At 40.2% G+C, this 17,177-nt stretch overlaps 1 protein-coding gene across 1 annotated transcript in view; it reads left to right on the forward strand.

Annotated features, from left to right (window-relative positions):
• piezo1 (piezo-type mechanosensitive ion channel component 1) overlaps positions 1-17,177 on the forward strand; it is a 175,050-nt gene that overhangs the window by 70,563 nt on the left and 87,310 nt on the right. Inside the window, 8 exon segments of the mRNA XM_037781514.1 lie at positions 10,426-10,597; positions 12,550-12,654; positions 12,808-12,880; positions 14,595-14,701; positions 14,896-14,975; positions 15,192-15,372; positions 16,095-16,200; positions 16,987-17,168. Of these exon segments, the coding sequence (XP_037637442.1) occupies positions 10,426-10,597; positions 12,550-12,654; positions 12,808-12,880; positions 14,595-14,701; positions 14,896-14,975; positions 15,192-15,372; positions 16,095-16,200; positions 16,987-17,168 (1,006 nt within the window).

Raw genomic sequence — 17,177 nt, forward strand, 5'->3', positions numbered from 1 at the left:
TCTATACACTCTATACACACTATACACTCTATACACACCATACACTCTATACACACCATACACTCTATACACACTATACACTCTATACACTCTATACACACTATACACACCATACACTCTATACACTCTATACACACTATACACTCTATACACACTATACACTCTATACACACTATACACTCTATACACTCTATACACTCTATACACTCTATACACACCATACACTCTATACACACCATACACACCATACACTCTATACACGCCATACACTCTATACACGCCATACACTCTATACACGCTATACACTCCATACACTCTATACACTCTATACACTCTATACACTCTATACACACTATACACACCATACACTCTATACACGCCATACACTCTATACACGCCATACACTCTATACACGCTATACACTCTATACACACTATACACTCTATACACTCTATACACTCAATACACTCTATACACTCTATACACACCATACACTCTATACACTCTATACACACTATACACACCATACACTCTATACACACCATACACTCTATACATTCTATACACTCTATACACGCCATACACTCTATACACGCTATACACTCCATACACTCTATACACTCTATACACTCTATACACTCTATACACACTATACACACCATACACTCTATACACGCCATACACTCTATACACGCCATACACTCTATACACGCTATACACTCTATACACACTATACACTCTATACACTCTATACACTCTATACACTCTATACACACCATACACTCTATACACTCTATACACACTATACACACCATACACTCTATACACACCATACACTCTATACATTCTATACACTCTATACACACTATACACTCTATACACACTATACACTCTATACACACTATACACACCATACACTCTATACACACCATACACTCTATACATTCTATACACTCTATACACACTATACACTCTATACACTCTATACACTCTATACACAACATACACAACATACACTCTATACACACCATACACTCTATACACACCATACACTCTATACACTCTATACACACTATACACTCTATACACTCTATACACTCTATACACTCTATACACACTATACACTCTATACACACTATACACACCATACACTCTATACACACCATACACTCTATACACTCTATACACACTATACACTCTATACACTCTATACACACTTTACACTCTATACACACCATACACTCTATACATTCTATACACACTATACACTCTATACACTCTATACACTCTATACACACTATACACTCTATACACACCATACACTCTATACACTCTATACACACCATACACTCTATATACTCTATACACTCTATACACACTATACACTCTATACACACCATACACTCTATACACACCATACACTCTATACACACTATACACTCTATACACACTATACACTCTATACACTCTATACACACTATACACACCATACACTCTATACACACTATACACTCTATACACACTATACACTCTATACACTCTATACACTCTATACACTCTATACACACCATACACTCTATACACACCATACACTCTATACACTCTATACACACTATACACTCTATACACTCTATACACACTTTACACTCTATACACACACCATACACTCTATACATTCTATACACACTATACACTCTATACACTCTATACACTCTATACACTCTATACACACTATACACTCTATACACACCATACACTCTATACACTCTATACACACTATACACTCTATACACACCATACACTCTATACACTCTATACACACCATACACTCTATATACTCTATACACTCTATACACACTATACACTCTATACACACCATACACTCTATACACACCATACACTCTATACACACTATACACTCTATACACACTATACACTCTATACACTCTATACACACTATACACACCATACACTCTATACACTCTATACACACTATACACTCTATACACACTATACACTCTATACACACTATACACTCTATACACTCTATACACTCTATACACTCTATACACACCATACACTCTATACACACCATACACACCATACACTCTATACACGCCATACACTCTATACACGCCATACACTCTATACACGCTATACACTCCATACACTCTATACACTCTATACACTCTATACACTCTATACACACTATACACACCATACACTCTATACACGCCATACACTCTATACACGCCATACACTCTATACACGCTATACACTCTATACACACTATACACTCTATACACTCTATACACTCAATACACTCTATACACTCTATACACACCATACACTCTATACACTCTATACACACTATACACACCATACACTCTATACACACCATACACTCTATACATTCTATACACTCTATACACACTATACACTCTATACACTCTATACACACTATACACTCTATACACACCATACACTCTATACACACCATACACACTATACACTCTATACACTCTATACACACCATACACTCTATACACACCATACACTCTATACACACTATACACTCTATACACACTATACACTCTATACACTCTATACACACTATACACACCATACACTCTATACACTCTATACACACTATACACTCTATACACACTATACACTCTATACACACTATACACTCTATACACTCTATACACTCTATACACTCTATACACACCATACACTCTATACACACCATACACACCATACACTCTATACACGCCATACACTCTATACACGCCATACACTCTATACACGCTATACACTCCATACACTCTATACACTCTATACACTCTATACACTCTATACACACTATACACACCATACACTCTATACACGCTATACACTCTATACACGCCATACACTCTATACACGCTATACACTCTATACACACTATACACTCTATACACTCTATACACTCAATACACTCTATACACTCTATACACACCATACACTCTATACACTCTATACACACTATACACACCATACACTCTATACACACCATACACTCTATACATTCTATACACTCTATACACACACTATACACTCTATACACTCTATACACACTATACACTCTATACACACCATACACTCTATACACACCATACACACTATACACTCTATACACTCTATACACACCATACACTCTATACACACCATACACTCTATACACACTATACACACTATACACTCTATACACTCTATACACACTATACACACCATACACTCTATACACACCATACACTCTATACACTCTATACACTGGAAATGGAAATTATATCTCATATAAAACTAGTTTCTACCCGATTATAATCTTTTTAATGAATGATGAAAGTGTTTGGTTTTATGGTTATGTTGTTAATCCGACCTAAACCACAGATCCACTACTCTTTACTAGATGGCAAATCAGAAACTTGGGAGTAGGCCTATAGTACGCATGACTAACTGATCTGCACAGATAATGTATTCCAGAAATAAGTTTCAAAATGTTATGAAATGTAAAGATTCTTATATCTTTTTTATTGACAACGTAGTAGAATATCTAAGTTTCATAAATTCCATCCCAATTTTTGTTAAATACTTCTCATCTCAATAAAATATGTAGAATACAATCTCAGTTAAAACTCCATTCGTCCATTTTAATTCTTAATATTCAAATTCAGAGAAAGTGAACTTCAAAGCTCCTGCAGGAGGAATATTAACTCAATACAACAGGTTTTCTCTAAAATCTTTGAATTTCTATTATTACCTCCGTCAAGGCTGAAGGTCTAGGAAGGAGGTTATGTGTTCACCGGCGTTGTGTTGTTGGTCTGTTGGTTGGTTTGTTTGTTTGTTTGTTGGTTTGTTGGTTTGTTTGTTGGTTTGTTGGTTGGTTTGTTGGTTGGTTTGTTGGTTGGTTTGTTGGTTTGTTTGTTTGTTTGTTGGTTTGTTGGTTTGTTGGTTGGTTTGTTGGTTGGTTTGTTGGTTTGTTGGTTGGTTTGTTGATTTGTCCGTTTGGAGGATTACTCAAAAAGTCTGCGATGGGACTTCCGGTGGCGCTACAACAAGATGGACGTGTAGTGGTGAGCTCCTCAAAGTCGTTTTTTGAAAGTACCTTCTATCAATATAAAACAGCATTAAAACCAGTTTAACTTAAAGATGAAAGGAGGGAAATCGCAGAGGAGTCATAAGACTGACAAGAAAATGAATAAAACACAAGAAAACTGTGTGGCTGAGTTCGCTGACCAGAATGACGACGGCGACAATGAGGAAGCAACGGCAGAAGAAGCTAACACAACAGCTAGTCAAAATGCACTACTAGAGTTCCTGACGTCAGGACTCTCCAAAGAGCTGAAAGACTTTAAACAAGAAATGAGACGGGATCTTAGTGAATTCAAAAACAACGTCAAGAAAACTATGAAAGAAGATCTTACAGAGTTTAAAGACAAAGTTTTCCGTGAGCTACAGAGTCAAAATGCTAACATCGCGGAGGCACAAACCCGAAATAGCAGACCTGGAATCAGCCTGCCTGGAGATGAAAGACGCGCTGTTGACGGTGGTGAAACAGAACACGGGCATGCGAGACAAACTAGTTGATTTGGAGAGCCGTTCCAGGAGAAATAACCTCCGTATTTATGGAGTACCTGAAGATAAAGAGGGGAGATCAGTTGCTGAGTTTGTGAATGAGTTGTTTAAAAGTCAACTCACACTACCTGAGGGAGCGGAGCTCCAGATCCAGCGAGCTCAAAGGGCTCTGGTCCCGAAGCTGGCGGCGACTGCCACTCCGAGATCAATAATAGTCAACTCTCTACAGTTTCATTTTAAAGAACTGGTCCTTAAGAAAGCCTGGCAGCAGAGAATTGAACTTTGCGGCAAACGACTTTACTTTGACAACGACTACGCAACGGACATCATGGAAAGACGCAAGGCATATGGACCAATTAAAGCAGTACTGAAGGAGAAGGGGATCCAGTACCAGACGCCCTACACGAGGATACGAGTGCACTGGGACTCCGGACTGCGGATCTACGATAGTGCAGAAGATGCAGCCCGGGATCTGAATCAACGCGGAGTCAAGGTGACGGTGACAGGGAGGAAGAACAACGGGAGGATCATAGAGGAGCGCCTGAACGAGCTGTTGCCATGGAAACGTACCAACGCAACAGGCGGTGCGGCCCAGCGTGCGAGAGAGAGGCTCCCGGAGTACATGCGAAGCCCACAACGTAAAAAAAAAAGGGACTAAAGAGATAAGTGTGGTCCAAACAATTATAAACATGACAGAATTGAACAAAGATTCCTCTATGACAGAGTCTGGGAATACATCCTGTTTTGGAAGAGGCACCTATTGAGATAAAGGTATAATTTCAATTATTACAACTATTTTTTTTTTATTACCAATTAAACTTGAACATTAATTTCAGCTTGAACTGGGCTCTATAACCCTTATTAATACAATAGCCATTTTAAGATTGTGCCTCTTAATAATTTGAGTTACAATGATAAAGATAACAACTAGTTGTTGTTTTTTTTCTTTTCTTTTTTTTTGTTACGGTCTACATTACTCGAAAAAAAATGCGAACTCTGGGCCACATCTTATAAAAGTCTTATGACTTAATCCAATAAGTTTGTGAAACCGATGGAGGGAGTGTTGTATGCGCTGAATGTTGGACACTTCTAGTATATGTGGAATACCAGTTTGTGGATATTTTCTCACTACTAGGGAGGGCCCCCTCAGCAATGAGGCATGTTACCCTCCTCCCACCAACAGGGAACTCGAGGGATGGCAGAGTACATCCTTTGCTTTTGAAGTCACAAAGTTCTTTGTTCAGTTGACGTTCAATAGTTCAAATATTTTTTTTATGTTTGGGTTTGGATTGCAACATGACTCCATAATCGAAATGATAGAGCATAACATGAAGATATTGTCGTTGAATGTGAATGGTCTGAATAATTAAGTTAAACGTCAGAAAGTAATGACCAAATTAAGGAAAGACAAAGCACAGATTATATATTTACAGGAGACACATTTGTCTAGGCAGGAAAATGAGAAGCTTAAGAGGTTTGGCTATACAAATACATTCTATAGTTCATTCCAACATGGTTGTAGAAGAGGCGTAGCCATTCTCATTCCTAACTCTGTGAAATTTGAATGTTCTAAAGAAATTAGTGATAAGGAGGGCAGATATATTATTGTGAAAGGAAAACTGGAAAACGAAGAAGGACATTGTTCAATGTTTATGCCCCACCAAACAGTGAAAAACATTTCTTTAAATACCTGTTTGATAACATTATCTTGGAAATGGAGGGAATATTAATTTATGGGGGTGACTTTAATATCTTGATGAATAGTAAGATAGACACAACAAACAATAAGAAAAATGCCAACCATGTTACAAAAATGATCAAGACAATATTTAAAGAATTTGGTATAGTGGATATCTGGAGAGAACTGCACCCCTCTAAAAGGGACTATACACATTTTTCAGCACCTAATAAAAGCTATGCTAGAATTGATTATTTTTTTATGAGTAAAAAAGACCTATACAGAGTAAGGGAATGTGAAATTGAAGGAGCGGATGTATCGGATCACTGTTCAGTTTATCTCAAAGTAAAATTAAAATCACAGGAGAAAAAAACATTATGGAGATTAAATGTGGGATTATTAAATAATAAATCAATCGTCAAGGAGATCAAATAAGAGATTATAACATATAAAAATGAAAATGATAATGGAGAGGTTAACCCCGCTATTTTGTGGGACGCTCTTAAAGCAGTCATGAGAGGGAAGCCTATTGCCAAGACAGCATCTATCAAAAAAGCTAGAGAAGAAGCCTTTAAGAAGGAAAAGGAAAACTGCTTGAAATTGAACAACAACATAAATTTACACAAGACTCCACACTACTACCAAAAATTAAAGAGATCAGGGATAATATAGATAAATTATTAACCACAGAGATAGAAAAGAAAACAATATTTCTAAAACAATCCTACTATGAGGTGGGGCCTAGAGCAACCAGATTGTTAGCAAAAAGACTGAAAAAGCAAGGTAGGTAGGTCAATTCATAAGATAAGGGATACACTCACAAATCAGATGGCCTATGAACCAAAAGAGATTGAAACTATCTTCAGGAGCTACTATAAAAATGTGTATAGCCAGCTTCCGTCTGCTAACATTGACGAAATGAGAGCTTTTCTAGAGACACCGGACTTACCATCAATTGGGAAAGATCAGAATGACCTTTTGACTTCACCCATTACAAGAACAGAAATCAAGAAAGCAATGAGCAGTCTAAAAACAAATACGTCTCCTGGCAGTGACGGTGTACCAACTGAGTGGTAAAAAAGATTCAGTGAACAACTTATACCACTACTCGAGTCTTCATTCAATTATACACTTGAACATGGTGAACTCCCACCATCCTGGAAGGAAGCTGTTATATCAGTGATTCCTAAGGGGAAGAACAGTGAGACCTGCTCTGGTTACAGACCCATATCAGTATTAAACATAGATTATAAACTTTACACCTCAATTATAGCAAAAAAAATGAACATTTCATGAATGACATTATAGATGAAGATCATACAGGCTTTATTAAAGGGCGCCAAACCCAAGATAACATAAGAAGAACCCTACACATCATTGAACATGTCAAACACAAAAATAATAGTGCAGCCTTAATAAGTCTTGATGCAGAAAAGGCATTTGACAGTGTAAACTGGGCATTTCTGTATCAGGTACTTGAGAAATTTGGACTAAATGATAAGGCCATTCGATGTATTAAAACACTTTACCAAAATCCGACGGCAAGGATAAAAATAAATGGCAGTCTGACTGATAGTATAATATTAGAATGGTCCACCAGGCAGGGATGTTGTCTTTCCCCAACTTTATTTGCAATTTTTATAGAACCCCTTGCACAAGCAATTAGGAAGAATAAAGACTTTAAAGAGATAAAGGTTGTAAAATGAAGAACACATCATTGAGCTCTTTGCGGATGATGTGATCTGTTATTTAGAGGACCCTGACCCATGTCTGACATGCCTCCCTATATTAACCAATCAACCTGAGATATTCGGCTTCTACTCTGGATACAAATTGAATTTAGCAAAAAAAACACAGATTTTAACAATGAATTATTACCCATCATAAACTATATGACATAAATATAACTTGAATTGGAGTTCTAAAAAAATGACTTATCTCGGCGTTACATTAACACGAGGAACTGATAAATTATATAAAGCCAACTATATCAAAGTGGATCAGGACATTAGGAATGATATTGAGAGGTGGGCTGTCCTCCCACTGGACTTCAGTTCACGAATAGATACCATCAAAATGAATATACTCCCACGACTCCTCTACTTATTTCAGTCATTACCAATTGAAATTCCTGAGAAACAATTTAGAACCTGGGATAAAGTTATTTCAAAATGTATATGGAATGGTCAATGGCCAAGAGTCCGATTTGAGACATTACAGATTGGGAAACATAAAGGTGGGTATGGCCTTGCCAAACCTTAGGGAATATTTCAATGCAGCACAAATTAGATCAATAATCTATTGGTGCGCCAAGGATTATGAAGCAAAATGGAAAAATTTAGAGAGATATGTACAAGGAAGAGAAATTCAGAGCCTTATTGGGGACAGATATGTAGCAAAGGATTTTCTTGACCAGGTAGATACTATCACTCCATTTAAATTAGAATTTTGTTTTAAACTGGTACGGAAATTTGGATTAGAGAAGGAGCTCAGATTACTTCGATGGATAGCCTATGACAGAAATTTATATCCCTGGCACTCTTGACCAGAGACTCAAACAATGGATTCCAATTGGTGTAACAGCATTATGTACAGTAATAAAAGATGGGAATGTTAAGAGTTTTCAGGAACTGAAACAAAACTATTCATTGAGCAACCAGGACCATTTTAGATATCTGCAATTAAGGGACTTTTATGACAGAGACATTGTAAATTGTGTGTAAATTTAGATAAAAATGGGATAGTAAGAATCATAATTTGAGTTTATAATTCAAAAAGATATAGGATAATATCTACATTATATCAGTGCCTAATGGAGAGAAGGGGAAATACAACATCCTATGTAAAGCTGAAATGGGAAAAAGAACTAGGTGTCACTATAACAGATGATGAATGGTTACATATCTGGAGAACACAACAGTCTACAACATCTCAACGTACATGGAGAGAACACTGTTGGAAGAATGTAATTCGATTTTATATAACACCCAAAATTACAAACAAATACTTGTCTGTAGCACAACCATGCTGGAGAAGATGTGGGGCCAAAAATGTAGACCATTCACATATATTTTGGCTTTGCCCTGAAGTTGCACAGTTTTGGGGATATGTTCATAAGATTATTTGCAAAATTCTGGGCTATGATATACCCACGTCATGTATAGTACTGTATTTCGGTAATATGACTGGAAATAAGAAGGCCATTGAAAAGAGATGGTGTAAGGCAGAACCACCTACAAAAGATGGATGGCTGAAAATTGTGAATGAAATATATGATATGGAACTGTTAACCCAGGATAACTGTTAACCCATAGGATAAGAACACAAGAGGAGCAATGTGGAGAGAAGTGGGAGAAATGGACAATGATTACATGTCAATGACAGGATGAACACTTTGTAGAGACAGGGCAATCTATATCCTTTTATGTTTTTTGTTTTGTTTTATTGTTCTATGTGTGTGTTGTCTTTCTGTCATGGAAAAGCAATAAAAACAAAGTATCAAAAAAAAAAGAAGTCCGCTATGGATTTGAATTTCAAATTTTGGAGGGGTGGGGTGTGGAACAAAGAACAATCCATTAGATTTTGGTGGCAATCCGGATCATGATCCGGCTTCGGGAATTTTTTTTAATAATTCCGCTCAGCCTGTGCATTTACACCACAGGCTTCAGGACATGCACAGTGTAAATGATGACACATCTATGACCCGTCATCCAGCCGCTCTCCTTCTGCCAGCTTTCCTCATCAAACTCGGTGACGTCACAGTTTACTTTGACCAAGGCACACTCGGTGACTGTTGCTAAGAGTGAGTTTTTTTTTGTGTCTGACCACTTCCACTGAAGTTATTTTATGCTGCTCCACTATGCTGCTCCACGACGTACAGCTGATCTCAACATAAACAAAAACACATGTGGATGATGGCGCATCCCAGACTCTCCCCCAGATCATTGCTCTGGAATGTAGATTAGATTTACTGATTCCACCTTTTCACACTTCCATTAATCCCACTTAATCCTGATGTTCCAGCTGCACCACAGACTTCTGTTTATTCAACATGCCATTACCTAACTTCCTTCTGTTGTCTTTTCTCTCTCTCTTTCTCTGTTTACTTCTTTATCTCTGTTCCTCTCTAGACTCTTTGGTCTGAAAGACATCATCATACCAGGAAACTGTTCCTCACCCTACGACCTTAACCTTAATGCCAATCATGATTGGCCAGTTTATGTCAACCCAGGAATACTGTTCCTCCTCTACATTACAGTAGCAACTGTTCTCAAGTCAGGATGTCAAGGAACACCTAACCAGGTATCTGCCACTTCTTCTTCTTCTTTGGTACAGACTGAAATGTGTCCATGGCAGAGAGTCTCTTCTGGATGGTTAGCTGTTGTGCTTACTGATTCATGCAAACTCCCCCCTCTACTGGACTCTATGGGTAATACTCTCCTCCAATCACACGCACGCATTCGCCCACTGAATTTTGCATGAATGTAGTCGGCCAATCAGGACGTGCCTACCCCACAATATATATGGCAGCCTCCCTAGCACCCAACTATCCTTTCTTCTTTAGTGATCACCGTTTTGCCCATCAACTGCTCATGTCCAGGGATGGAGTTGCCGTTTCAAGAACCTCGCCATTGTCCGTTGTGCCCCGGCCTTTTGCCGGAGCGGATATTCACGACACATGGTTCCAGTGCCTCATGGCGGACCATTCAGAAGAGGTTGTTCTGCAACCTCCAGACTGCCTGGCCTGCCGGTCGATTCCCAAGATTCGACGCCAGCAGGGGTGGGATCACTTCCGACACTGCAGCATAATGTTCAGTTGTGATGATAGTGACCCGGAGGCTGAGCTTGACACAGTCAAGACAGCATCTCTGCTTCCAGACACCAAAGCTCCGCCGCTGCCTCCGATCATCCTTGCTGAGACACCGGCTTTGTTCAGTCCAGCGTAACCCAGGGGGAGTACTCCAGTGTCTGTTTTTCCTTCATCTACCTCTACACGGGTGGACAGAGAGATGCAGCACGGTATCGCTATGTCTACGGCTGCTTGCGGTGTGTTCAAGGATGGCATTACTGGCTCCACCCTTTCCATGTCGACCATTTATGGACTATTTATGGACGTCCTCTCACACAGTTTTACGAGGAGATGGACGGCCCTGCTGCAGGCAGTTTGCAAACTGCAGCGATAGTGACGGCGTGACCATCATGCAGCTGCTCACCTGGTGGTGCCGCTGGAGTTGTTGCACATAAGGGCCCTGCAGAGGTGGACTGCCAGATGCCAAGAAGCACAAGCGACACTTGGTTACCATACTATCAGTGTGATTAGGTCCTTAGGTCGATGTGGTGACCCGGCAAGGCGTACATCCATCATACATCATACATCCATGTACCCATAGAGTCCAGTAGAGGGCGGAGCCTGTGTGAGTTAGAACGAAGGTTACGATATTGTAACCCTAGCTCTGTAAGCAAAGGCGGAGCCCTCTGGTGGCCCTGCCGCTCCAGTGCTGCACGCAGAAGAAGGCGTAGGCTAGCTGGCAGCTAGGGACACTGCCTTATATACTGTACGGCCCGCATGTGTTCGGGTTGGCACGTCCTGATTGGCTGACCACATTTATGCAAAATTCAGTGGGCGAATGCATGCGTGTGATTGGAGGAGAGTATTACCCATAGAGTCCAGTAGAGGGCTCCACACGTGCTTATAGAACTCGGGTTACAATATCGTAACCTATGTTCTTTGATCACAATTCATGATTTAAATCAAATGATTTGCTAACTATTTCAGTGAATGTCCATCTATGCATGTATTTAGACAACATTTTACATCTAAAGACTTTCACTTTATTTGTCAAATTAATAAAAATCTCAAAATATGGGAACCATAACTTAATAATGGCCCTAGTATTGGAAAAAAAATCAAATAATACACTTCCTACTTCACATCGGCACTATGGCTCCAATCCTTGTAGATCTACACAGCACATTTTTGACACTCAGATACAGTGAGCTGTCAATCCAAATGCAGTTTTCTGCTGTGTCCACTGTTGCTGCTGTTTTGGCTTACATTGGTGCAGTGAGAGCAGGAGCTAGGAGGCACAAGAGCTTTTAAACTGGAATAGCGTTGTATTTAATAGCTGTAGTAGAACAGTAGAAACGCTTATGATGACTCTACAACCAATCCAAACTTTTGTGCAATGATTGATTTTTAACAAAGCTGTTAGTTTGGACATGTGTTTCTTCTCTGACGCTTTATTTGTGTTCAGCAGGTTAAGGAGGAGGAGGAGCAGCAGGGGAAAATAGAAGAGGAGGAGATGGTGGAGTTAAGGTCATGGACTCAACAGAAAGATAACTGTGAAGATGACACAGAGGTAAATATTCATTTCTCTATGTCCTGTATCATATTCATCATATCAAGAGTTATATTAAGTGGAATGAAATGATGAGTCCCATTCTTTAATAAAACTGTATTCACATATCCACCAATGTGTTTATGAATGTGTTTGCATGCTTGTCTGTTTCAGCTCATGCTCCTGTCGATGGGCACAGAGAGCAGCAGAGGAGGAACGATGGCCGGAGACAGTCAGCCAGATCTGGGTATGTAATGTAACAGTAACAGTATGTGTCATTACAACAACACAACAGTGGAACATCTGTTCAGGATTTAGGTTATTACAAATATATTTGACCATTTGGAGGAAGTCATTTGTCACACAGAGGGACAGAATAATGATGGTTGCTAGAAGTGACCCATTCACTCAAGATCACCACTTAATTCTCATATATATATAAATTTATATATCAAAATAAGAGAGTGAGGGTGATCGGAGGGTGTGGTGATAAATACACTCTCAACCAGTCATATCACTGCTCAGTGCCAATCACAGCGAGGCTTGACGACAATATGACGACACTTCTCAACCAAATGCTGTTGCTGTCTGAATGGTGCAGAGCGGCACAATGTGAACACACAGCAGTCCTCTAAAGACTCTTTAAACTATTGACAGGTGTCTATTAAATGATCATTTTGGTGCAGTACCTTCATTTCATGGTTTTGCCTTTTATTTTGATAACACTGTATTCAGCTAAGTTAATTGCAGAGATCTGGGAACACAGTGACATCAATAAAGAAGAAGTCTGACAGCTCAGACAAGCTTCAGGAGAGGAGAAAACAGTCAAATTATAACCCCAAGCTGTCTGTTGTAAACATCCAACAACCTCAACATTGACCTAATGTACTGACTGTGGTGACGTCACTGTAGTGTACACAGTTTTCCTGTCCAATGAGGGATTATTAGCAACATATGCTCACTTTCAGTTTGACCTCCAAATAAAGTGATTTTGATCATCTGGATAACTTATTTGTTTCCAACCTGTCTGGCTGCTCATCTTTTTGTTGTAGTGACATCACTGTGTATCCAGATCTCAGCTATTCATGTTGTGAGTACAATGATATCATAACTGATAGAAATGATGACTCACTCACTCATCACTTTCTCATCTTCAACCTCTTATCCGGGGTTGGGACGCGGGGGCAACAGCTCCAGCAGGAGACCCCGAATTTCCCTTTCCGTGCCACATTAACCAGCTCTGACTGGGGGATCCCGAGGCGTTCCCAGGCCAGTGTGGAGATATAATCGCTCCACCTAGTCATGGGTCTTCCCCCGTGGTCTCCTCCCAGCTGGTCGTGCCTGGAACACCTCCCAAGGGAGCCACCCAGCGGGAATCCTCACTAGATGCCCGAACCACCTCAGCTAGCTCCTTTCAACGCAAAGGAGCAGCGGCTCTAGTCCGAATCCCTCACGGATGACTGAGCTTCTCACCCTATCTCTAAGGGAGACGCCAGCCACCCTCCTGAGAAAACCCATTTTGGACATGACCCGGCCCATAGGTGAAAGTAGGAACGAAGATTGACCGGTAGATCGAGAGCTTTGCCTTCCGGCTCAGCTCTCTTTTCGTCACAACGGTGCAGTAAAGCGAATGCAATACCGCCCCCGCTGCTCCGATTCTCCGACCAATCTCACGTTCCATAGTCCCCTCACTCACGAACAAGACCCCGAGGTACTTGAACTCCTTCACTTGGGGTAAGGATTCATTCCCTACCCGGAGTAGGTAATCATTAGAAATGATGACCACGACTATAAAAATAAGAGCCAAGCTGTAATAAACTGGAATTATCCTTTAAAGATCATTTCAACAGACAAATGACTTCTCAGATATGATGATATAGAACACATCATATTTCTTGCTCCTCTTCTATAATCTATGTAATTAATGTTGTGCATACTGAGATGATTGTTGTCTTTGGCAGGTGTTAGCGGCGCCCCCAGTGGCCCCCGACAGAGTGAAAGCCCGTTCTTCCAGCTGGGAAAGGTGGTCATGCAGCAGAGTTACGTCTGTGCTCTCATAGCCATGATGGTAACTATATAATAATAAACCACACATTTCTAAAAGGACATAAGACCAATGCAGTGTGCCTTGTTATCTACCAATCAACTGGACTTCATTAGTTATGATCAGAGACCTTTGGTTCTCCATGCTGATTGTTATGAACCTATACAGCATCACAATATGGATTCCACATTCGTATGTGCTGTTTCTATGTTGTTCAGGTTTGGAGCATCACGTACCACAGCTGGTTGACCTTTGTGCTGCTGTTGTGGGCGTGTCTCATCTGGATCCTGCGCTCCAGGTACCAACCAGGACTCTGATTATCTTTAGATGTTACAGGTTGAATTGATGCTTGGTCATTCTATGAGTTGATTCCTACACATATTGCTTGTGTTTGGTCATTTTAAACTAAAGAAATCTGAAGTTTTAAAGTGATTTCAACATAGATTTCTGAACCCACAGTAATGTGTTGTTTCATAGTTCACACTTGAGTTCAGTTAGCTGTCTCTCTTTGCAGACGGCACGCAGCCACACTGTGCTCTCCGTTCATCCTGCTTTATGGCCTGGCTCTGTGCTGTCTGCAGTACGTCTGGGCCATGGAGCTGCAGCCTGAACTGCCCACCACTGTGGGCACCATGAGCCTCAGGCAACTGGGACTGGACAGAGCTCAGTACCCCTGTCTAAGACTGGGAGCTATGGTAAGACGAGAGAATAGATACTGGGTGACTTTCTGATGATGAAATTAAAGTTGTGCCCTTTAATGAGATTGTGTTTATTTTTCATCACTATAGTAGGGTTAATCTCTCCACACGGCACTATGAGGCATGAGCTCAGTTAGTACAGCATGTGTATCACACGTTCAACTCATGGCTGTGACAGATTACATTCAGTATCACAGACCAATTCAGTTCATGTTCCTTCACACAGCACCGGCACTGGAGCTGATAAACTCTCACACCCTAATCTCACAAAAAAATAATTAATCTTTTAAAGTAATCACTGACCTTTTTGTTGCACTGACATTTGCCTATTAAACTGATATTTTCTTACATATATCATTCATACTTCCAGAGAGAATACAGTTCCACAAGTGTCCTCTCTTTAACGATATTCCTTCAGCAACAGGAAACACTTCAAAGCTCTATTCCTGTACATGAACAGCCCAGCATCAGCTTTTCTTCTGTTCATTTAACCCAGTTCAGCTGTAGCTGCTGGCTCTTTTACATCATCACTGATGAAAAGTTTTGTTCCCTGTCATTTGCTGTGGGTTTAATAAATATGCCCTAAAAAGTCCTACTGATTTGAACAGCTGAATAAAGGGATGGGTCATTCTGCTAGATAGAGAAACCCAGGGAACTGAATTCTTGCTCTCCATTTTCTGTTTTCCTCTCTCTCTCTCTCTCTCTCTCTCTCTCTCCAGATCCTCTTTACTTTAACTTTCTGGCTGTTGGTTCGTCAGTCAGTGAAGGAAAACTTCAGCATGAAGAGGAAAATGGCCGCACCACTACAGGAGGTCACTACAGGAGGTCAGATATCTTTTAAACACACACACACACACACACACGCACACGTGGTACGGTGGTTACAGCTGATAACACCATCCTGATCAACAGTGTTGTCGTGGAAGCGTACCGCCCACCCTCCGGTTCCCCCTCAGGTTAACACTATTATCTCTTTCACCATCGTTAGCTGCAAGCCACCAGCTCACTGTCGCCATGTTGAAAGCAGCAATAGAAATGCTCCCAATCCTTTGTTTAGCACCTTTAAACTTTGATCCATCCATCCATCCATCCCTTAAATTTGAACAAAATTACCTTATTATTACATGCACCTCCATTGTATTGATATTACTAACATTTCTTCCAGAAGTAAAATGAGTTTAATTTAAAATATAATAAAATGTCATCAATATTATAAAAGTTTAATTCCAAACTGAATGAATTCTTTTAGACAACAGTCTGAAGTCCTTCAGCTGGTCATAGTTTGCTTTGGGTTGAACATCAGTCTCCTCAAGACCATCTCCTGGCACCAGTTCTCTTTACATCCTCCCCAGAGGATTAACCAACCAACTCTGTAGACTCCTATCTAGTGCCACGATCAGGCTAAACTGTCAGCTTTGTACGTAAACACAAACTTTCTACGCAAGTGATGAAATATGTTCCTAGTCTGCAGAGCGTGACAAACGTTTGTCTAGCCCTTTTTTACAGACCATGCACAGTGTCCTCCTGATGACTTTTTCTTTCCCATTTTATCATCAATGTTCCTGTTCCTCTGCCCCCTCTCCTCCCTCTCTATTCTCTCCTACTTGTCAGAAGAGGGGGCTGGTAATGAATCGGTGCTGAAGGTTCTAGGAGGCATGGTGATGAGCTGTTATGCCAAATACTGGATCTACGTGTGTGGAGGGATGTTCATCATGGTCTCCTTTGCTGGAAAACTTGTTGGATACAAAATCATTTACATGCTGCTGTTCCTGCTCTGCCTCTGTCTCTATCAGGTAGGAACA

This window comes from Sebastes umbrosus, chromosome 10 (genome assembly GCF_015220745.1).
Source record: "Sebastes umbrosus isolate fSebUmb1 chromosome 10, fSebUmb1.pri, whole genome shotgun sequence".
Taxonomy (NCBI): domain Eukaryota; kingdom Metazoa; phylum Chordata; class Actinopteri; order Perciformes; family Sebastidae; genus Sebastes; species Sebastes umbrosus.